This window comes from Platalea leucorodia, assembly GCF_965183815.1.
Source record: "Platalea leucorodia genome assembly, chromosome: 4".
NCBI classification, from domain to species: domain Eukaryota; kingdom Metazoa; phylum Chordata; class Aves; order Pelecaniformes; family Threskiornithidae; genus Platalea; species Platalea leucorodia.
Window position 1 is genome coordinate 75,110,884 of NC_138826.1, and position 25,214 is coordinate 75,136,097.

The 25,214-nt window shown below is 39.1% G+C and overlaps 2 protein-coding genes across 2 annotated transcripts in view; both read left to right on the forward strand.

Annotated features, from left to right (window-relative positions):
* BLTP3B (bridge-like lipid transfer protein family member 3B) overlaps positions 1-4,260 on the forward strand; it is a 58,481-nt gene extending 54,221 nt beyond the window's left edge. Inside the window, exons 20-21 of the mRNA XM_082309711.1 lie at positions 1,373-1,542; positions 2,266-4,260. Of these exons, the coding sequence (XP_082165837.1) occupies positions 1,373-1,542; positions 2,266-2,391 (296 nt within the window). The 3' untranslated portion in view covers positions 2,392-4,260. The remainder of the gene's footprint in view (positions 1-1,372; positions 1,543-2,265) is intronic.
* Positions 4,261-20,882: 16,622 nt separating this feature from the next.
* The window catches only part of ANKS1B (ankyrin repeat and sterile alpha motif domain containing 1B), a gene marked incomplete at both ends in the record, with an annotated part of 442,459 nt that continues 438,127 nt past the window's right edge, over positions 20,883-25,214 (forward strand). The window contains 1 exon segment of the mRNA XM_082308774.1: positions 20,883-21,016. Coding sequence (XP_082164900.1) covers positions 20,883-21,016 — 134 coding nt within the window.

Below are 25,214 nucleotides of genomic sequence, written 5' to 3' on the forward strand. Positions count from 1 at the left end.
AGGTCACTTCCTGCAAAGTTGCTTTCTGTCCAGTTGGTCCCCAACCTGTAGTGGACCAAGAGGTTATTTACTCCCAGCTGCAGGACTTCACACTGGCTTCAGCTGACCTTCATGAGGCTCCAGTCAGCCCATTTCTCCAGCCTGTCCAGGTTCCTCTGAAAAACAGCCTTGCCCCTCAGTGTGTCAGTCACGCTTCAATTTGGTATTGTTCACAAAATTGCAGAGGGTGCACCCACCCTTTCATCCAGGTCCTGAATATATTAATCCAACAATATGCAATGTAGTGTATGACTTGAGGAAGAGGAGGCTGCAGGGTGATCTTAATGCCCCCTTCACCACCTAATGGGAAGGTGTAGCAAAGATGGACCAGACTTCTCAGAGGTATGCTGTGGCATGATTTGATTGTATTTTAATTCCTCCACATTATCTAATACATTGTTTGAGTGTTTAAAGATGTTCAGTGCATTTTGGTCATCTTTTTATACTAAACTTTGGAAGAAGTAGTAATTTAGTGAGAAAACACTTAGTTTTAAGGTTTCTTTCAGCTCATATTTTTCCCCCTTTTTGCTGAAGTGCTTTGATCCCTATTCTTGTCACGGACTGCTCAGGTACAGTGACTTCAAAGGCACAGGTCAAATGCTATCTGCACTGCAGTGATTTATGTATCTATATTTGTATGCTACATTTTTGAGTCCTCGTGTGTGTGTGTGTGTGGTGGGAGGAGGGAGTAATGAACATAAAACTCTTGTTTAGAAGGAAATGTTTAAAAAAGGAAAAAAAAACAACCCAGACTATTTTTTAGACTACTACGAACCATGACCCTCATTTTTTCCCTTGGTGTACAGCAGTGTATTTTAATAGATGTTACAGTGCACTTCAGTTATAAATGCTAGAAAGTTCCTTTAATGCCAAGTCATTTAAGTTATTTTCTAATTTAAAAACTTGATCCTGCAGGTTTATCTCACTGTGTCTTCAAATGTAAATGCAGTTTTCAGATCTGATTTGGACCTGGAAACAGTATATTAATAGCAATATTAATAGTTCTCAAACTTATAATTATTGAGAATGCATATTCTGTGGTGATGATATTGGTCAGTATAAAAATGTGATAATTTTCTTGAAGGTGGAAGCTACATATTGCTTCTTCTCATGCCTTCTTTCCTTTCTCTCTTCTTCCAAAAGGGTATATGACTTTTAATTAATTTTTTATTCTTAAATTTGATTTTGGGAGGTAAACATAAATGTACTTAATATTACAAATATATTTATTTAGGTGGTTTTAATTTTGTTCTGATGAGAATCAAACTTTAAAAAAAAAAAGAAAAGACAGAAAACCCTAAGCACTACTCTTAAGTATCTTTCTGTGATATAGACAATCAAAGAGTAAATGATGTGTCAAAGATGAAGAATTCAAGTAGTGCATTGCAGCAAGCAACTGGACCTGTTGGACATAAAACACAGGACCAAGCCACGCAGACTACTTCTGAAATTCCCAGACCACCTAAATCAAGCAGGGATTCAGCTGACTTCCTTAAAAATGAGGTATTAAGCATTCCTTTTGACTCCTTCCCCTCCCACCCCCCAAATTATGTTATAATCATTAATCATCATAATTGTTAGATTATCTGGGGGTGGTCTTGGGGGTTACTTCCGCTTAGAAATCTGTTCGAGATGGAAAATATGAATTATGGATATTATAGTATGGTTCAGTACTTAAGCATGCAAAATAAGTTTAATACTACTTTCTCAATAGGGTAATAATACACTGCAGACTAATTCTTCTCCTTTACATCAGAGGGAGTTCTATGAGGGAGCAAGTCCCTTCTCCCCATCTCCCTCATCTCTGTGCAACACAACTGCCAAAGACAAAGGACTAGACTGTTAAGTTAGACCATTACTAATCTGTCAGTCATACCTGGATTTGGAATTGATGATGACAGAACCCGCACATCAATTTAGCTGATTTTTTTTCCACTGGGTAAGAATCCATTCCTAGAGCTCAGAACCTCGTGTCATTTCCACTCCATTTCAGAATGGAAATGGCATAGCTAAAACATTGGGTATCTTGCCTTTCGAGCTAACTCCATCAACTCTCTCCATCTTCTGCACTCGTTGACTGGGAATCGGTCGCAATTGACTCAGCCCCAATAAACCTGCACTCAGCAATCAATGTGAGCATATGGTATTTTAAAAGTTACTGTAATGGAAAAAGTTGTCAGTATGCAGGAATACTAATAATGCTCTTTTCTAACCTGATCATTTCAGCTTGTTGAAGAAAATGAATGTCTCAAACAGGAACTAGCCAAAGCCAAAATGGCTCTCGCTGAGGTCCAAATGGAAAAAGATGCCCTGCTTCATCGTATAAAGAAGATGAACGTTGATCATCAGTAGGACAGTGTTCTGTTGGTGCAAGGCATCATCAACAGAACTTCAGGTGATGGTGGCATCTAAAATACTGTTTGTAAATCGCTGGAAGACATGGTTAGTTTTTTTGTCGCAGACAAAGTTTTGTCATTACGAACAAAATGTTTGTGAACTAGTTACTATTCCGAAATTATCATTAAACATTGTAATTTTTTTCAGCCCACTTTAAACTGAAATGACTTTGGAAAAATCAGTTTATACTGTACTTTATTAATTTACTGAAGAAAAAAATCATATCTACTTTAATATTATCAAAGGAGATGTTATTTTTTAAGTGTTTTCTGAAAAGTGGATGGGTCAGCAATGACAGAAGGTGCCTAGGTGCATAACTGAATAAAATGTACCACGCCTCATTAACAAACCGTACCTCTGTTTGTTAAGGTTATGTTGTTTTATTGTTACCAGAAGGTATTTATACAGGAGGTTACATTTGCACTACGATGATACGGGCTAGATCCTCTAGAATAGTATAGCTCCTGAAAATTAAAATACCAGCCCTAAACTGGCCCTAAATTCAGTGTAATTTGCCCAGAGAGGATTTTAAGAATAATCCTCTGGTGCTATAGAGTTCCCTATACCCTTTCCGTATGCACTCCTAAAATACCACAGTAAATGCTGGAGAATTTAAGTAAGAGGGCATACTACTGGGCTTTCCTTCTGCATGAAGGTCCACTGTGTCTGTACAGCTGATATAATTTAGACAGTCACACTTTTTTTTTTCCTCTCTCTCTGTGATGAGGATATAGCCCTGCAGCAGGATCCAGCCCTTTGTGAAAGGTGAGCTTTGAGCTATTTTGCATGCATGTCTGATTTCTGCACAACTCATCAGACATGCCCAAGGATTTGGTCCAATGTATTTAAATATGTAATGTCAATGCTTGTGAGGGGGGAAAATCCTACAGGGATTTATGAATTGTATATTGCTTTTTTTTGATAAAAAAGCTGTAGAGAATCATTTGATTACCCAATGAAATTGTGAGATTACATGAAATGTAATTATACAGTTTAAATCATGGGTGATTTGTACAAATGGAACAATAATTTTCAGCTAAAACCTAGTACGGATGACTAAATAAAAAAGCACAACACTGTAAAATAGAGAATATAAGAGTGTGCTTCTAAACAGTTTAGGAAACAACATACAAAATCATACATGCCTGTAAGAGATTGTTTTTGGTAGAAGTAAAAATGACTGAATAATTTAACTAGTGACCTTGAATCTGACAACTGAAAATCTTTTAATTGCTGCCACAATTGTTTCTGCTCCATGGGATGTTTGAGGGAAGTTTTGTTTGTAGATATGCAGACAAATCTCAAAAAGTATTTAGTATCCTGTGGTTTGACTTTGCATATTCAGGCTGTCAAACTGGTTTTAATTAAAATGGTTTTCATTAAAACTTTTTGGAGGACACATAATTTACACTACTGAAAATAGTTATTGAAAGTATGTAGATTTTAATCAAGAACTCTGTGGAAGAACTGGTTCAGGCACTATTTTAAAGCCTGCCTTATGAAACCCTAGTTGAAACTCCCTTTAATGCCCATGGAAATTTTTATCTTATTATTCTGAATAAGATGAAAAAATATACACACAACTGTTTCTAACAGATAAATGAAATATTTATATTTCAAAAGGTATTTAAGACAATACAGTATTAAATATGAGTAGGCCAATTTCACACAAGTATCACGTCAGATTCAGGGGAGGAGTTCTCAACTGGTTTAATTCTGATTGGTACTATTAAAGTCAGTAATTCTTACTTGGCTTATCCCTACCAAGATCTAGTTAGAATTATTCTGAAGAAAGGAATGTATAGAGTGCTTAGTAGCATGTTGCTGGAATAATACATTGAGAATTGTCTAATTTTTAAAAAGAAATAAACAGCAATATCAAATGCCGGTCCTTATTACTGCACAAGCTAATACTTGCTTCTTTTAACAAAAAACAGACGCGACCTAAACCCAAAACAACAGCCCAAACCAGCTCTTCTCAGTACAGATGTTGAAATTCAGGGTATCACTTTCTTGCACTTCATTATAACTGAATACATTTCTACTTCATGGCAGTTTTGCAGTAATGAGCATCATCTGTGAACACTTCAGAAGAGATGGGTGTGCTTGGCTGTGGACTTGACATTACTGAGAGTGACAGTGCTGTGTTTTGCTGTTGAAAAAATGCAGAGGGAGAGTTAGTTTATTAATGTTTGAAAGTACAAAGTTAAACTAAGCCTTAATAGGTTATACTAAAAATAGCGATTAAAGGCCTCAGATTAAATAAAAAGGCTTAATTCATTCTCAGGGCTCTGCTAGTGTTCATAACCTCCTTAAATCCTAGATATGAAATGTGTACCATCAGTAGAGCCTCTTGAATGAATCACTGCTTTTATTCTGCAAAGAACTAAATGCAACAGAGTTTGGAGAACTTCAGTGTCTACGGAAAACTGACTCTAGAAGTCTTGGAGGCAAAGTGTTACCAAGTTTTATTTTATGTTTTCTGTGGAAATTTAAACTGGTCTACAGATTAGCTTAACACTCATTCAGCTTTTTTAGAAATATGAACATGAGCCAGCAGTGTGCCCAGGTGGCCAAGAAGGCCAATGGCATCCTGGCTTGTATCAGGAATAGTGTGGCCAGGAGGACTAGGGAAGTCATCGGCCCCCTCGGCACAGGTGAGGCCGCACCCCGACTGCTGTGTTCAGTTTTGGGCCCCTCACTACAAGAAAGACATTAAGGTGCTGGAGCGTGTCCAAAGAAGGGCAACGAGGCTGGTGAAGGGTCTGGAGCACAAGTCTTATGAGGAGCAGCTGAGGGAGCTGGGGTTGTTTGGCCTGGAGAGGAGGAGGCTGACAGTAGACCTTATTGCTCTCTACAACTACCTGAAAGGAGGCTGTAGCGAGGTGGGAGTCAGTCTCTTTTCCCAAGTAACAAGTGATTGGATGAGAGAAAATGGCCTCAAGGTGCGCCAGGGCAGGTTTAGGTTTGGATATTAAGGAAAATTTCTTCACTGACAGGGTATTCAGGCACTGGAACAGGCTTCCCAGGGAAGTGGTTGAGTCCCCACCCCTGGAGGTATTTAAAAAAAAAATGTAGATGTGGTGCTTAGGGACATGGTTTAGGGGTGGACTTGGCAGTACTAGGTTAACGGTTGGACTCGATGATCTTAAAGATCTTTTCCAACCTAAGCGATTCTATGATGCTATGAAATACTGTTTTAATGTCTAATAAAGCTTTCAAGTTAGCTCACCTTGAAGAAGCTGTGCCCTTTCCCTGGTTAGGTCATTGAATCATTCTGGCATGCACTGTTCCAGTTCTCACAGTAACTCTAACATTATTGGTAAGCATCAATTTTAAATCAAAATTATGTGGCCTTACAGAATTAATTATAAAAGGCCTGTTGGAGAGGCCGCTTCATAGAGATTATGCCTGTTCTCTGATGCCCCTGCTCCAGCTTCGTGACAGTAGCTATTCCAGTCCCTGGATTAAACCCACCACAGCTGTTGGCAGAGGGGACCATGGTTCTGGCTGGGAGGGAACTGCTTTTCCCTCCCCCGCCCCCCTGCCTAAGTCCTTTATTTCCTGGTCCCATTAGCCATGGCTGTTTGTATGCTTTCTCCCCTAGGAATTGACTTGGAGTTTTAAACTGGGATCATAATTGATCTCTAAAGGATAATTGCTAGCTACAGAATGCTTTCCAAGTCTGACATGATAATGGTTACCTTTATTCATAATAAATTCATAATAAATGTAAGGGGAATGTGATAATAAAGGTAAAGACTTTATCAAGCATCTACAATTCCAAGAGTACAAAATGTTCGAATGTACTGCAGAAGCAAGCTCCTTTGCAGTGACCAGATTTCAGGTAAGTAACAATGGAGAAAATAGTTTCAATATAAAAAATGTGCTCATATTGGTCTAGTTCTTAAAACATTCATCACAAAATGCTTGAAGTAGATTTTCAGCTCACTTCTTATCTGCAGATTTTAGAGAGTACTTCAGATTCCAATTCAGACGTTGATATAAATCAATGTCTTTTTACCTATTGTAGGAACAGAAACTGACCTTGCTAGTATGTTAAGTAGCAATGAAGTTGTGGGTACTTGCTGCAAAATCGACTAATTCATCCCTCCCAATAGGGAAATGAGTTTTTTGACAGCCCTGCAACACAACCTTTTTTTTTTTTTTTTTTTTCTTCTTCTCATTCCAACCCATGCCACTTCATTTTTGCTGGCTATCTTTTGAATAGCAGCCCCGTTTCCCCTGCCTTCAGATGCCTGTCGCTGTGAACCTAGTAGCAGGCTTCGTAGTGCTGGAGCACCTCTCTAACGTATTGAGGCAAACCCATGGCTTCACCTGGTGCAGGCAATCTGCACTAAGCTGCACTCTGTTTAGTTTTGTGGTAGTGTACCTGCTGATCTTGTATTACTTACTAACGACATGGAATCTCAAAGCATGAGCAGCACGAAGATCATCTTAATCAGGATTAAGGGATGCAAAAAATGCATAGTGAAAAGCTAGGAATAGTGGTCTTGTGCTGGAGGAACAAAGCTCTGTTTCTCAAATCAAGAAGAAGCATAAATCTTAAGATTACTGTAAATAGAAGCTGTGTAGTTACAGTTCTATGTATTTTTTAGCATTCTTATGTAAAAACTTAAATTTTAAAACCTCATATTTCTAAAATTATTTTCTCTGAAATTTGTTTTAGTGAATTATTTAAATTCATGATGGTCTCCTCATTGCATGTAGAGGGCCAAACCTGTTGTCACTTTAGTGAAGTAATTATGGGTTTATACAAGTTTCAAGCAGCTTACACTGCTTCATGAGTGTAAGCAAGGGTTAGACATATCTTTGAATTGTCTGGTTCTAATTAAAATCTGCTTATTGGCTATTGTGTGTTTTAGATATAAAAAATCAGAACAATTTTAATTATGAGAGGTATTTTTGGAACACTTTAAAATTAATATTTTAAAAAGATCTTTGCAACTTTCAGCTTCTCACATACAATAGAACGTCTTGCAAGTATGTGTCACACTACTTGCTAGCTGAAACAAGTTGCAGGAAGTGAATCTTCAAAAATCAGCTAGAATCTCGATAGCCTGTGTTCTCTCCCAAAATAAGGGGAAACTTTTGCATCCCAAAGAGATGCATCTCTCATATTGCCAGCTACTTAAATGGGTAAATAACTTTGTTAAAAGGTCATTTTGGTTTGCTTGTCATTGTCCAAGCCATACCTAACCAGTTACATTAAAGTATCTGTATTTTGTTATTTCTTCGCTATCTCCTGCCTTTTTTTTTTTGTTGCCATTGCTCATTTTAATATGAGCAGAAGCGGAGTATATGTATTTCCCAAAGCTTTCCCCATGTAATCTCAGTATTAAGTTGTATGTTGTCTAAGAATTTCTGAGAGCATAATTTTAGAAGTAAAAATAAGATGCACCACAACTAGGTAAGAAACCATTGAAAATGCTGGTTGCTTTATAAGGTGTATGCGATAAGGACAAATGCTGTATCTTCTGTGACAGTAAGCTGGTAGTGTGTGGAGCATAATTCCTGAACTGGTTAATATAGTTCTTCTAGGTCAGAGCATGTTTGAAACCACCATGATTTGATTTGAGTAGGATAATTGGTAAGTATTTCAAACATTTGACAGACACATGAACAAATAAGCACTTCAGAAGTGGTGGTCTGAGCCAGTAAGTGCTGAATAAAGAAGCAGCCTCTAAGCAACTTATTTGTGGAACAAATCTGGATGTCTTCACCTTGTCACACTTGGCAGTGCTAGGTTAACGGTTGGACTCGATGATCTTAAGGGTCTTTTCCAACCTTAACAATTCTATGATTCTATGATTGTCTGCAAACCTCAATACACCATTACCATGGAAGGTGCAACTGTTGTAAAAATTTTTATCACAGTGTAATTATATTGGTCTAGGAACTGCTGAGGTCTTTGAGCACTGGAAAATACTTTTGCAATGAGAATTATAATATTGAAGTCTATGATGGTTTATGTTTTACTAATAAGAAAAACAGTGCTTAACCAGTTCTCAGAATTACGCATTTTTCAGTCATCCTCCTTTTAAACACGAATAAAACATGGTGAGCAGAACTCTCCTCAGCCATCCACCACTAGATGGCAGTCCAAGAAGTCACTTGTGGCTTCATTTCCTCGTGGGTATCAGCATGTCCTGCTTCTTGACTCGTGAACAGTCTCATTAAACTAGAAAATGTCAGGATACAATTTGGAGTTTTTATAAACTTTTGATGATTAATTTCATAACATGATTTTAAATCAGGCTTTTTTTCACTTTTAATTTAGATCACTTATCTTTGTTTCTGCTGCCTTTATGGCATATTAATTTTTTTCCTATTTAAATAAATCATATGAACTGCCTGAATATTGTTAGAAGAAAGACTTTCTTCCCCCTTTTAGGTTTAAATAAATTCTAAAAACATATTTTTGTACATATTGACCTTTTTATAGTGAAATGTTTATCATATTTGTTGTGCTTCGTCATTATCTGTTAAAATAAAGAGTTTAGGGAATTTTTCTGGTTTTCCTATCACTGCATAGATGAACAGCTCCACCTTGACATGACAAATTTATTTGTTCAATTTCCTTGCTAACTAGAAAAAACTCTGATTTTATTCTACTCATTTTTAATAAAAGGAACATATACAGAGGTTTCCTATGTTTCTTTGGGAATAACCAAACGTAATCCTTTACAAATGCTCACCTTACCCACCTTCACCAGATGGTAATCTAACAAAATACTTTATATTAACACTATAGTGTGTGGTAAGTGATCTGGAGTCATTTCTTTTTATATCCTGTTTGGTTATTCAAAAACTTACAGGCAGCATGACTAAGCAGAGAGAAAAGCAATCTATATAAAATTTACTGTAGGAATTGGGGTCGCTTTATTTTTGTCAAATAGTTAGAGAAAATAGCATAGAAAGCAGATGTCTTTTCATTCCTCTGGAATCTTAATGTGGTTTGTTCCTTCCACTTATTTTTAAATTTTATTTTTAATAAGAGACTGTAACTCAGGAGATAGGTATGATGGAGACTTTTTTAAGGTGTCATCCTGCAATGCCACATACTAGAACATATTGCAGAATTTAACAATATACTGGATACCAACACAATCACAGCCAGTTACCTGAACTGAATTTGGTGTAGAAATGAGGCTTCTTCTTTGGTCACACTTAGCAGGAAGAGTCCTGAAAAACTGTTTGCATCTAAAACATAAGATTCAATATTGCTGCGATATTCACAAAAAAAATATCTATTTACAGACCTCTTGAGCACTTGAAAATATTTATACAACAGATTTCTTAAAAATTATAAAAAATATATAATGTCCAGCATTTCATTTCCTATCCAGGAGTAAAGTAAGAAATATGGTGAGTTGCAAACAGTCATTGAGAAATTCTTTAAAGCAGTAGCAGAGCTATTTACTTTAACTGGATCCTAAATTCTTCCAAATCACTAACAGCTGGAAACATGTAACTCTCATGGAAAACTGCAAGTTAAGTTTCCAGCTCATATTAATCTGAAGATATCTCTGAGAGTGGTCATGACCTGAACGGTGAGGTTCTTAAACCTTCCTTTGCAATTACCAGAAGCATTTTCTGCTTATGCAACAGGAAAGTATTCCTTCAAAGTCGTAACGCTAAGAAGATTTAAAAAGACTCCTTGAAATGGGACTTGACAAAATATTTCAACAGGCAAAGACAACGTAGAGTTAATCTCTTTGCCTTTCCATTATGCAAAACATGTCCCTTATTTAGCTACTGTAAGTCACTACTGTCAGGAAAGAGGAAAAAGGGCGAGTATTTGAAATGAGTGTAGGGAAAACAATACAGTAGAACAAATTCTGGGCACCTTATTCGGGAAAACTTGTTCCTATCTGGCTGAATAGCTGTCATCTTTAATGTCATTGTGGCTGCCTTTAAATCTACAGCTGCTGGAGTCAAAAGCAAGATTTTTACCTAGCAGCAATTAGTGATTTATAGGCAGTAACAGATTTATTTTTTTTCTTCACCACCTGGTGACAGAAACTTGTATATGGAGCAATGCCATACTGTTATGTAGTAGCTGGCTACTAACTGACAAACACTGCCATTAAGAGTATCACTGCCATAATCTCCCACGTTGCTGATGTCCCTTCACTTTAAGCACACTTGGAAACTCCTTATGCCAATCAGGAGAACCTACATAAAGTGAGATTTATGAATAACAGGAGACTCTGTTATATCAGATACTGTGAGATCTCGTCCATAGTACCATTCCCGAGATCCATCGGAAATGGGCCTGCCAGAAGAATCTGAGACTGAAGCACTGGAGGTTAAGTTACTGGCTGAAGTTAACTGAAGCTGCACATAAAAAAGGATGAGGCAGAGCTGTGACTCAAACGGGTCCTAAGCATGATGTACGTTTTCACTACAGCCATCCTAACAGGGTCATCTTCCCTCTGAAAAATATGGAGTGATATTAAAGAAGAGAAGGAAGTAGAAAAGAGAGACAAAGAGAATTTTTATGAAAGGAAGTTTAAAAATTGCAGCAAGAGAGAAATGCACAATAAATGAAGGCATGCTGAATACTAAGTCAGGTGGTATGAATGTTTAGGTACTATGAAGACGTGCATACACAATGCAGATTAGATCAGGTACATTACAAAATGTACCAAAAGATTCAAAATAACTGGAAAAGATAATTTGATGTAAAAACAATCCTACCTGAAACTAAAGAAATTGACTTGGCTTCTACAGCAAATCTGAATTGTTGTTTCCTTGCTGAAATGGCAGTGGCGGGGAAACAAACCGCATCACAAAAAGGTATTAGGCTAATGCAGGGTAGTGCCTTCACCGGGATATCTCTCAGAGAAGCAATAGTTTGATGAATGCTAACATCAAAATAAAACTGGGCAGTTCCATATTTTGCTGTTTCAATTTTAAAAATGTTTTATGGTATCTTCACCATAAAAAGAAATTATGTGATAAAATAGTAGTGTCACATCAGCTCACTAATTTACCATTACAAAACCTATTTTCAAGAAACTACGGTGCTTGGCAGGTTCAGAGGTGAGAAAGGAGAAACAAATGTAAGAAAAAATTAATCACAGTAGTTATCAGATGTATGTGACTTAAGAATTTTGATACTTGAATTATTCATCCTACTTTAGTTATTCACCCTGCTTTAATACAGTTTCATACACTCTTCTTACACTGCATCTCTTTATTGGAGGGGGATCTTTTTAGCTGCAATTTGTGGTATACTTAATTATTTGATTAAAGATTACTTTGCATTAATTATTGCATATTTTTCTAGGATGATGCCAGCCTATTTGCATATCTGTAGCAGAGTGTGTCTCTGTACTCCCTATCCTCTTAATAGAATATGGAAATAGAACATCTATCACAAATAGCTGTACCAGTTTTCTTCCTACGGAAAAGAATCCAAAGATTAATTCCTAAATGTGTTTTGCTGAATCAGCTCCAGTTAGAAGAGTGTCATGGATATGCTGGTATTCCTGTAATCCTCTCTGCTACTTTTGCTACTGATGCTCTGGTGCAGGTCAATACGCTATTGTGTTCTTAAAACATTTATCTTGCATTTAATATTTTTTTGTGTATGTTTCTGCCTCTGAGATCTTAGCTTCAACTTAGCTGCTGAATTAAAATTACTAGGGCTTTTTGCCTGGGGTCCATAGTCACCTTCATTTCAGATAAATAATAAATCAAATGAATTGGCTGGTTTAGCCATAGACTTTACCAATTATTATTTTTGACCAAAATCTATTGTATTGTCTGAAGGCTGAAAATGAGAGAGTTGTCACATTAGCAAACAAATTATTTGTGCTAATATTTTCCTCTGTAATCCAGTTACACAAGAGATAAATGAGATTTAGAAATTCACTGCATAACCACATCCTCTCATGCAAAAAGCAATAACTTTCTTCCCTAGGCAGTACAGGACTAGCTTTCAAATTTTAATAAACACTCTAGAATGTTGTTTTGTGGGGCTTGGAGAAGTAATTAAGAATGAAGAACGTTTTTACTGTCAGGCTAACTGAATAAAATATGTCAGGGGCCCTAATCTTCTGCTGGGAGCAAAGTATCAGCTTCACAAAATCATTCTCTGACAAATTTGGTATTAATTGTTTCTCTTCGCAGATAGCGGATGTACCCTTAACATCAGAATCACTGTGTGGCTGTATACGTACTGTACAAAAACACAGTAAGCAATACTCTGTGTATTTAAATTTACATATGAAGACTACATTAAACTACGCTCTCACACAAGGCAGTATCCTGAGTCAAGACAGATTAGCAAGATGATGAGCAAAGCTTACATACCTATTGCTTGTGCTATGTTGCTATCAGTGTGCACGCATAGGTAGCAGCCTCCATGCTAAAAGGTAATTTATCAGAATAAGAGCACATGCAACCAAGCATAATACAAAGCACCACTAAGCCTATTCTAAATTAAAATGTTTGAATGAAAAATACATTAATGTGTTTTAAGCCTGTCCACTGATAATTTCATTGTGTTTCCCTAGTTCTTGTTTAGGAAAAAATAATGGATAATGGTTTTATATTTACCTTTTCCATACCACTTATGGTTTTATGTGCTTCTATTATATCTCCCTATGGTTATCATTTTTTTAAAGCTGAAGTGGCCTAGTCTATACGAATGCTGTACTATACATCTGAATATACCTCTTCTCCTTTACTGTATCTTGCTTAGTTCTGATGTAATCTTTTCAAGACAGGACAAACACAATGGTTTTATACATTGACATAATGATGGTCATTTCCTTTCGTAATAATTCCCAATGATTTTATTTGTCATTTTGATTACCATATAGCATTAAACAGACATTTTCATAGAAATATCCCCAATAACTTGAGATTATGGAGATGTAACAGCAGTTTTGGAATTGTAAAAGGGGAATCCAAAATCTTCTTCCTGTGTTGCAACAGAGAAATTATTACTTTCTTTTGTCAATGTTGAATGCCACCTCTGATTTTACTATCTACTGGAACAATGCCATGATGTACTCTTTCATGCCCACTTTTAGTTCAAGCTATTAAGAAACCTGTTGTTTGCTAGCAAACTTCACTTTATATTCTCTTCAGAGACTCTTCATGTGATGTCTGGACCGTGCAGGGCCTAGGAGAGACCTCTACACAGCTGTCCTGACAACCTCTCACCATTGTGAAAACTGGCCATTCTTCCATTTTACTTTCTCTCCTTCAACCAATTGTCCATTCACAAGAGAACCCTCCCTCTTACTTGACAACAGTTTAGTTTCTTTGAAAGTATTCAGTAAGGACCTTGTCAAAAGCTTTTTGGAAAGCTAAATAGAATCTATTGATTGAATTGCCATTTTCCATATGCTCTTTGACTCCTTCAAAGAACTCTAATGGATATATAAGACATGACTTCCTTCTCTAAAAGCTGTACTGAATCTTCACTATTGTCTGTAGCCGGATGCCCACCAATTTGCCAGGCATGGAAATCAGACTCAGTAGTTCTCCAAATTCCCCTTCAAGCCCCTTAAAAGTTATTAGCATCACATTTGCTACCTTCCACTCATCTAGTACCAAGGCCAATTGAAACAGCAGCTTGCACCTCACCATTTCATGAGTGTTACCTCACTAATTTCATGAGTGTTAGATTTGAGGTTCCTTCAGACTCTGGGGAGTTTAAGCTGGTCCAGGCAAGTAGTTTTTATTTATTGATTTGTTTCAAAAAAAACTTTTCTTATGGGACTGTAACTTGAGTTAACCCCTTGGACTTGACCTGTAACAAAAGGCCCTGGTAGTTGAAATGACAACCACTTTTTCACCACAAATAGTTACGTTCACTCAAAAAGAACTGGCCAGACCCAAGAATCCAGTGCAAAGTTAGTTATTCTTAACACAAATGATGCAGCTGGCTATCAAAATTAGAAATTGCAAAGATCTGGTAAATTACAGCTAGTAAGATAATCAGTGGAAGATTGTTCTCCATTGTATGTTTGACAGCACTATATCAATTTGATTTTTGAGAAAAAAAAACACCAGTGCTGTGTCCATTTGGTTCCATGTTAATTCCTACTGCAACGTTAATCATAAATTTCTCTTTGTCATGTATTTCTCCTTTCAAATGTCTTCCTATTATGCCTAATTGTATCAGCCTCTTACTGCCCAGCTCTCAGTCTGAGATTCATACCTTTTAAATACATAGACAGTTCTGAGCCTTTCCAGATCATTACCTAAATATATTCTATTTTCTTCTGTGTGCACGACTAATTTCCAGTAACTGCTCTCTCTTTTGGAGCCAAGGAGGTCTGACGCTATGTGTTGCAGAGCAGCACAGTTGGAATTTCAAATACATTCTGCCTTATTGGTCATCATAATGTGTATCCACAAGCATAAACATACCTGAAGCATGTATGATGCGCAAGTGTTTGTTTGCTCAACCATTTCTGTTAATCCTGAGGACTGATTTACCACTATATATTCCTATATAACAGTTGCTATTAGTAGAGACACAAACAGAATGGAAACCACTGGCAGAATACCTCTAGCTATGCTATTGCCCTACAGTGCACCAGTTCCCCTGTGGTGGCATTCCTGTATGCTGCTGTTCAAGGCCAAGGATAATATTTGTGCACAATTTTAGCAGCTGTCTGTACTTTCAGTTGCGGTCCCTCATCACTAGCATGTTTCAGCTGAGATTTCTCCATCATCCTTCTTTCAGGCAGTCAAAATCTGATATGTAGGCTATGTTGTACATATCTTAAAGGGAAGACAAGAAGGGGAAAATGTTTTAAAGTCCAAAAGAGGTTGCACCGTATCAAAGGTAGAAACGAGTTATTTTTATTGCAACAAGCTGTGCATTGAGCAGTGCAGGCAAAGCTTTAATACTGTATTGTATCTGTCAGCACACACTGGATTGGGGCATCTAATCAGCATGCTGCTCTTACCTACTTGTATTCATATTTCATTCTGCATTTCTCTCTAATGCATGAAAAATAGTCTTAGGCATATTTTGATAGCAAACTGATGTAAACCTACGACAGAGCAGAAGGATTGGATGAATAATTATACTGCTAATCCCACCTGCTGTCACACAAAAAATACATGTAAAGAAATGTATAGATATACCAGTTAGTTAATCTTAGCATCTGCCATCAGAGCACAATTGCAATCGCACTGGAAATGGCATGGCAGACAGATTTGACTTACTGTCAGTACTATCCCATCACTGTTTTCTGGAGGCTCAGCTCTCCAGTGCAGACACAACCTGCAGCCTGTATGTACTCGAGACTTTCGAGCAGTGGGACATTACAGCCCTCTGGGGAATGCACCATGCTTCCCATGCTATGTCCGGATGACTCTGTAGGTCAGCATCTGGGTGAGAGAATAATAGTTTCATTTCTTGCTCTTCTTCAGTGTGTTCGGAGCCCCATGAGAATGATGTAGTGGGGTCAGGCAGTGCAAATGCTGAAACACGGTCTTGCTGCTGTGCAACACCACTAAAGGACCATTTCCTTGCGTGTTCTTTTCCATTACAAATTTACACCATGACACCATCCCTCAAAGCAAGTAAGTGTTTACCGAAAACACGATCTAGTCAGAACTGTATAGTCAGAGATAGGAGTGCTGTGGACAAGTCATCACAAATGGCTTTTTCCTTACGTGTTACTTCAGCTTCTACTTAATCTGATGAGTCCAAGTATTCATGTGCTCTTTTGAAACCATAGCACTCTTGGTGTTTTTATATTCCTCATGAGTTAGGTTTAATACCTTTAGTTTCTATAATTTTCTTTTACAGTGGAGGAGGATGTAAGTCCTTTTGCCTATTTCAGTGGTGAGAGCTAAACTAAGCAGCATGTAAGTATTGTGGTATGTTCCCGTTATCTAAACTGAGGACCTGTCCACTGTGTCCATCTGCCTTCTGAGCCTACCACTGAGGAAGGCCTTCAGAGGAAGGCTGATGTGCATCTTGGTTTCACCCTGACGGGGAACCAGGACACAATGGGCGAATGCTTCACACCTGTCCTCAAGAGCTCAGACGTGTTGCTGGGACCTCCATGTTGGACTTGGCCTCTGAGCCCCATGTTTAGGTATCTCCTAGATGAGCAGTGCACACACAAAGCTAGCCATGGTTGCTTGAAGTTCGCTGTGTCTTTTTTACACTATGTATATACTGGAAAGAGCAAAAGACAATATCAAGCCTGAAAAACTCGTGCCACCTAGGTGCATGAGAAATAGCACTTTCTCTCAGGCACTTCGCAACCTTTGTCCCTGACTTACCATGGGTGTATAAAAATGAGAATAATAATTAGGCCTATTTAATGCTAATTTATTTTCTACCGTCAAACTGATCTGGTGGTTTATTCCAGCATTTTGAGCTCGCTCTCAGTATATCTATCAGAATTTGTAATAGGGATCTTAGACCTTCCTTATATCTTTACATGAGAGAATTGATAACAGGCAGTCCTGAAATATGATGTTAGTATGTTTGCTATTCTACACAACTATTTTTAATATCACAGATGTGGGTTTTTTCAATACTTGCAACTCAGTTTTTCATATTCCTTCCATGCTCCTGCTAGAAAATAGAGAGGGAAAGTCACAGAATGTTAGAAAGCACTCATTTAATGTGCCTTTAAGTATGGCAGGCTGCAGGAGGAGGAAATCAAGAAGTTGTCACCCTGAAATGAGAACAAAGCCAAGTGATAGTTGCATTGTAAAAACATTAAGGAAAGTCCTTGCTTATTACAGTCAATCCCAGTCCTTTCAAATGACAAACCAGTTAAAGAATTTCTAGGTAGGCTAACTGCTTTCTTTGGTATTTTAGAAAATGGAAGAAAACAGAAGGTAAGGCATATGTTGTGTTAAGAGAAATTTTGAGATTGAAGGTGTGATGCCACTTAGACACTGACAGCTGCAGTGGTCATAACTTAAAATGTCTTCGCAAATATTAAAATCATAGAATCAAAATTCTGCTGTGGTATGGAACAACACTGCTCGAAAAGCATGCAATGTTTTGAAAGATCTCTTGGCTGTTTCACGAATTATTTTTCTCATCTGTAACTGCTGCAAATTATAAGGCTATGTTTCTACTTTCTATGTCTAGTTAACATATTTATCATACACGTAATTCTTAACACTTCACAGTGTTGTCCTGATATTACCAGGAACAAAGAACATAAGACATTTAAAAACACAAAGGAGTCCACCTGATTTAATAGGTTTCAACATTTACATTCAACTCAGTCTTGGTACATTTGGTTGGTTTTTTTCTTACTACAGTCCACTATTGATTTCATCTCTGGAAAGAGACCAACCCATGTTCTGAATTCTTTGCTTCAGTAGCCCTTAGAATTTATCCATGTTTGACCCTTCCATTAAATAGTGCTGCTTAAATTCCTTTTTGCTTTTCAAATTGATAGAATAACCGTTTTCTGCTCTATTTGCTAATGAAACTAAATCTTCTGTTTGGCCTTCACAGTTTTGTTGGGCACTAGGCTGACGGGTTTACTGGGGTATGTTTTGAGCCTCGCTACATTCATAAAATCTTACTCAATTTGCTGGTTACTGCATACATCTGTTCCATTGATATTTCTATCCCAATTCTCCATGCTGTTCTTCAACAGCTTTCTGGATGATCTTTTCAATTAGAGCACAGTCTTGAGATTTTATTTTCCCAAGAAGAATTATGTAACGTTTATACTGAGTCATATTTGCCATCTGCTGATCCAACCACATAAACAATCCAAATTCTTAAAAACCTGAGTTTTCCTTAGTATCTCCTTCTAATCTGATTTTTCACAAATGCATATACCCCTGCCTTACGATTAGCTCTTCACAGAATACTGGCACCTCTTCAGAGGCTCTCAGCAAACTCGAAGAAGCCTATTCATGCAGAGCATGCAGAGGATACATGTGAGAAAGTATTTATCAGGCAATGCATGTGATCGCAGAAAAAGTCAAATGCAAGGCAGAAATAAAGAGAAATCATGGCTACCTTAACAGAGGACATCAAGAAGCTTCCGGATGCAGGGGTATTCTTAGTTTACGGCTAACTTCTTTGGAACTAGTTAATGCTCAAGTGGCTGGTAACAAGATACATAACTTTTTACTCCAGCTTTAAATTACTGTTTTCCACTGTGACTCTGCTGTGACTAAGGACTTAAACTGTAAATCCTAATTCATGTAATTATACATTTATTTATTCGAACTATAATGAAACACTTGTGATCACAGAATCAGACCTTAAAATTGCTATTTATATCAGACACTTTCAATCAGAAAGGCCATAGTTATAGAGTTTCGCCACCTAATTATTTTATGCCAGTGCTCAATTCCATGTCCCGTTGACAACATTGGAGAAGACAACATTTCACATTCTGAAAATGCCAAACTATGTACATTACATTTTCTAGCTAAAATATAGATACTGTTTTGTTGCTGTGGACAACTATATTGGAACAATAGGTCTCCATGTTGATAATTTTTTTCCTTTGCAAGACAAAATCTGACCCTAGAAATTTCTATTGATTTTTAAAATTGTTTAATTAGCTAATAAAAATATGAAAATACCTGTAAAACTGTTACTGACAGGGACTAAAACCAATCATTCGTGAAATCAACAAGGACTTTACCATTGACTTGAATGTACCACACGTCTGGAGTAACTAAGACTCTCTGTGAAAGCGTAACATTAAAATCCTGCCTACCACAATGCTATTTTGCCATTGCTGTGCTTTACACCTTGTGAGCACAGTTCATGGGAGAATGCCACTGATCTCAGTGGGGGAATGGGAAGAGGTCTTAACTTATTTGCCTGTTATACCTATGGTTCTACCTACACAAATCACTAAACTGAAACAAGAACATGGGGCTGTCATTTGGCTTTTCACACATGCACAGTATCAAATGGTGCATTAAACAAGGATATGCTTATGAGCTGGCCAGCACTGAGTATTTTCAGCATAGCTTGTAAGAACCCAAAAGCCATAAGGAATGATTAATTTTGCTGCCTGGAAAAGCCCTACAATTCAGAGGGTTACATGTTTGAAACCCGTAACAGAACCAGGAGTACCAGAACTAGGGATGACTGGATCTGACACCGAATATTTTGAGTTATACCTCTCATCCTTTGCAACATTAAGAAGCCAGGATGCCGGCGTTTGATGGGCGTGAGCAGTCCCACCTGCCTCATTTGCCAAGCCAACAACTCAGTCTTGCTCCCGACCTTAGCGGGGCCCCGATTTTCTTTTTTGTCTACACCGGCTTGCTCAACGAAGCAGGCTCGTATCCGTGCTGGAGCGCCCTGCCGTGTCCCCGGATGGGGCTGGAGCCCCGGTCGGGGCATCTCCCCAGACGCACACGCCTGATGCCGCGGCACCCCAACCCCGCCCCGCCCCGCCCCGCCCCGCCCCTACCTGCTGCGAATTCGCCTCGGGGCGCGCGTGCCTCGGCACCCACCTCCGACCTGCCCGCGCCCCGCAGGAACCCGCCCGCCCGCCGCGGGCCAGCGCGGCCTCGCCCCTTGCCGCACCCAAAGGCGCGCACGGCCTCCTCGGCGGCGGGAGAACCGCCCCCCCCCCGCCTCGCCCTCCGCCGCCCTCGCCCCGGCACCCAGGTCCCTCCCTTCCCCTTCCGCAGCGCGAGGAGGCGCCGCCTCCCCGGAGCTGCCCCGGAGCACCTGCGGCGGCCGGCTGTGCCGCTGCCGCGGCCGCCCCGCAGAGCGCTCCCGCCGCCGGGGGGGCGAGAGCGATGCACCTGGCGGGGCGGGCGCCGCTCCCCCCCGCGCGCGCGCGCGCGCCCCCCTCCTCCGCAGCAACGGTCGGCGCGCTGCACCGCAGTGGAGCGCGAGGCGCTGCCGTTGGCGAGGGGCGGGCGGGGCGGGGCCCCCCGGGCCGGGAGGGCGGAGGGGGCACCCAGCCCGGGCAGCCACTGAGAGCGCGGCAGCCGCGTCTCCCCCGCAACGGGCCTGGCAAGTCAGGGCTGCGCCTCCTCCCTCCGTCCCTCCCTTCTTCCGTCCGTCCCTCCGTCCGTGAGGGTCGTTATCCCCCCTCAGCCCGGCGGGCCACGGGCACGGGGGCTGAGGCAGCCCGTGCCCCCGCCCCCCTCCCCCCAGTCCTCCGGGCCGGGGCTCGGGGTGTGTGCATGGGAGTGGGGGGGAGGTTCTTTATCGGCCTCGTCCTCCCCCCGCTTCTCATCCACACTCCACCCAGAAATGATCCAGTGAAACTAGGAGGAGGTGATTCTCCTCCTCCCTCCTGCCGCTCCTCCTGCTGGTCTGGAAGGGACTGCAGGAATCTCTGCTCTGCTCTGCTCCCAGGCAGGGTCTGGGGCGGGGAGATCGTTCTGTGGAGAGAGGGGGCCGCCGTGGCCCGGGGTGTAGCTCTCCTAGGGCGCGGCGGGGTGCGTGGGGGGCTGCTTGGTTCCTGACCATGGGGAAGGACCAGGAACTGCTGGAAGCTGCTCGCACTGGGAATGTGGCTCTGGTGGAGAAACTCCTCTCTGGGAGGAAAGGAGGGATCCTGGGCAGTGGATCTGGAGCTATTCCCTTATCCAGCTTACTGAGGTAGGGACATCGTTCCCCATCCGATGCTGGGGATATTAACCTCTTCTTCCCTGTCATCATCATCGCCCCTCTCATCTTCATTTCCATTCCTGCATCCTTCATAGTAACAATAAATCGTTCACTCTCTAGCCAAGTACAAGTGTGCCTGTGTTTAAAGTCACAGGCAGTCATTTTATTGATATAGTGATACTGAATTTCTTGCCTTCAATGCGTCTGTAAGGTACTTGTTCATTCTGTTACTAGCTGTGGTGCAGAACTTACATTTTTTTTGCTGGGCTAATATGCACAATATACTAATTACCCTTCCTTTGATATTTCATCTTCAGATTGCTACTTTTAATCACAGATGGGAGCGTTAATCACAGACAAGGCATTGCATTGTGGAATTCTGTGTAAAAAGCCATAGCTTCACCCCATACCCTCACCCATAGTTGCCACCCTCACTTGCAGAAGAAATTAGGCATGCTGTAGTAATGAGCCTACAAAACAAAGAAAGGGAATCTTTTTTATGAGAGATCATCGAGGCAGAGGAGGTGTAAAACTTATGGAGCAGGTTAGGTAAGAGCAGCGTTACTTTCAAGGTGCCTGGATTTAGTGGAGTGAAACTGGGTTATTGGCCATGTTGGGTGAAAGGACCTAACTTTAGTCGTTAGCCATATCTCAGGCAATCTACAGCATGGCTTTGATGTTAAGTTTCATCACGTTCTTGAGTAAGAGCATTATCACAAGCATGTATGACATTTGACAGTATTCAAACAAGAGAAGGTCTGCAGCACACAGTCCAGTGCTAGTGTTCAATACTACACTAGGCATAGCAAAAGAAGACAAAATGAACTGAAACACTGTTGACCTAGAACTTGAATAAATTGGGGTTTTGGTTTGGGTTGTTTTTTTTTTCTGGAACGAAAGAAAAGGCCTAGAGAAATGGAAATTGCTTAAATGAAAATATATTTGTGATTCTATTGCCAGTACCTCCTCATCAATATATTATTTCGATGTTCCCTATCAGAGGAAATCTAGTGTATCTGTCCAAATTATAGCTGTTTAAACTCTATTATAATAAAGTCATGCTATTTTAAAGCTGGGTTTAGTGTTGTAAACAACAGTTCAGATATTAATAGTTTACCAAAGTTCTATGGTGCCCCAGTTCAATTAGTTATTGCACCATTGTTTAATTACTCACCCATTGACCAAAATCAAAACACACCCTGCAACTGCTTTTTGTACGGTACTTGAATAGGCTGCTTAGCAAGGAGTATGCCAGATAATTGGTTGAATTTAAAACATGAGTCTTCTTAAAATGTGATATCCATTTTTTGTAAGTACAGAAGTAAGTTCACTTCAGTACAATGACTAGCCATTTATCATCCAGCTCTACTGCATGATTTGTGTAGTGACTTTCTCCAGGGCTAGTGCCTGTGCTATATTCTTGCACTGTTACTTTCATGTTGTATACCGTAAGTTCTGTATATCCAGAGGGAGTGTATTTGCTTGTATTTTTTATTAAACAGCAGTGTTTTACTTTGTGTATACGGAACACATTAACCGTGTGTTTTGTATATACAGATGGGTCATGACAGTCATTGTTTGTTACTCAGAATTTAAGTATTTTAGGTTGTAAACTCAACTGTAGTCTTTTTTTTCCTGGAAGTGCACTTAGCTTAAAGAGAAGTAAAGCAAAGTAAACCGTACTGTTTTATTTATGATATTTCTTACTAAGGTTATAAAGAATGTCTATGGCTTCTGTAAACATAACTTCAAAAATTAAAAATTTAGCATACAACTGCTAAAATATTTCTAATTTTAAAGAAGTTATTTGAATACATTTAAAAAGAATTCAGTAATGGATTGATGCACAAACATTCACAATCTAACACCCTATTGAACATAATGCTTTTTAAAGGGAATCTTAATAATTTCATTGACTTCACCAGGAATGCTCAAAGTAGAAGCTACTGTGCATTATAGAAGGTGTTTTCAAGAAAGAATTATATGTGCTAGGTATTTTAACATACCTTTTTTTTGAGATTTGGCAAGATCTAACTGATGCCAGTAATTATGGATTAAGTCCAGAATGACATGCAAGATTAAGGTTGGATCTATCTTGGTACAGAACACATGGAAACAAAAGAAGGTACTGAAAAGGAGTCATACTAACATCTTGATCCTGTTTAGGAAATCAACACTTACTGAAAATAGCAAAGGTGTAGAAGAGCCATAATTGTACGGTATAAAAGTTTGAGTCTGAGGTTGGGGGGATCTGAAGGTTTTTTTAATAGAAAATCAATTGAAGTAGCTTACTAGTGGAGCTATACTAGTATTTTTTGCATACAGCTTACTAGACTAAAAACTGCTTTTCAAAATTATAATAAAGAGAAAGCAACAGAAAGAATATAGGGACATATTTTTCTACTTTGTATAGAATCTTTAGGAGACATTGTGTTTGACAGTGACTCCTGGTGTTTCATTGACCATAATTATTGCTTGATTCCTAAAATGGTGCCCCAGAACTGTACCTGTCCCGTTGTGGTGAGAAAGGTCCATGTTGCTTTTTCTTTCTCCTTTTGGCAATGCTGTTCCTAGCATTAGGCTGGAAAAGTCCGAGTCTTTCAGCATACAAATGAACTAATACTGTGCCTGATATGTTGGTCCAAATAACACTTTCCCTTTGGATTTCTTCTAAGTGTTGGAGACAACTCAGTTTATGTGGCTGAACACTCCATGGCCTGATGCTTTTTTTTTGTGGAAATTTGCTTTGCAGTAATTATGTACCTTGTGAATGAAATCTAATATTCATGAATTGACAAATACACATCAATTGTTATCTGAACCAAGGAACAAACTATCTGAGCTCTGATCTCCTACTTACATTTTTATAACTTTTTTTTCTGACTCTTAGTGTATTTTATGGTACTTGGGGGAAAAATAGGGCAAGCTTTTGTATGGTTGTTTTATAGTTGAACCTATTAATTGATGTTAATTGCAGAGTAAATCATCTAATTTTTAAAGGGCTGACTTCTAACTTACAAGTCATTGTATTAAATCATGACAACGGTTCAGGAAAACAACACTGTTCCGGAAGGCTATTTAGGCACACATATAAATATATGAATGAATTCCTGTGAGGATTTAAACACATGCTTAAAGCAGAGTATGTGCGAAGTGCATAAAAATGATATGTGCTTAATTAAGAGGTTATATGCACCCAGATATCTGTAATAGATGCTATGTTAGACCTCATGCCCAAACTGATATATCTAAAGCAATGACAACAAATCAGTGATGTTTTACTGTGTGGACAGTATAACTTGTTTCAGTTCAGGAGAAGCATCGAAAGGCTCTGGGTCCGTTTGTGGCCCCTTACTTCAATCTCCATACTTTGCTTTGGAATATAAAGATTGTGGGTGAATATACTGAGGGTGAATTCCTCACATGCAGAAGTTGGCATAAGGCATTGCAACATACTAGAGCAAGTATAATCCTCAGTAAACACCTGGCGTAGGGTAATTCAGTTGCTTAGACCTGGGTATTTATTGGCATTTTAGATGCCCGTGAGTTTCTGAGGCATCTTCAAGGGCTGATGGGCATTAACAAAGAACCATGCCCTGTGGAGATAGAGCTAAATTCCAGGTGGGATACACCAGGACATCTAAAGATGTGTCATACGTGTGTATAGGCTACAATCGCCAACCCAAAACAGTAGAGCAGGGCTGGGATCTGTTCTTTTACTATGAAATGAGGATATTTTGAGACACCTCAGAAAACATTCAGAGTTTAGAAGACCGAACTGTAAAGGAAGTTGCTTTTCTCTGTTTCTTCTGGGATTCCACTTCCTGGAATTGTCACACATGAGTATATTAACTATGTTTCATATTAAGAAAAAATGCAGTTTTTAGGTGTATAATAGATAGCAAAGAGATTTTTCAGATTTTTAAATTATTTCATAATTTCATGGCTTTTATATTATTCTAGTATAATAATAAAGACTTGAGAGTGAAATCCCACAGTCCCTCTAACAGAATGTATAATTCAATTCCTGTATCCCAAATCCTTAAATGTACGTTAAATGATTTAACACATAAGAAGAGGAAAATGTTTCTAACAAAACCGGTATTTTTAATTTGTTTACTTTGATTATCTGCATATACAGAACATGTTTTAATTGACCAACCAGTTTTTCATTATTGGATAGAAACAG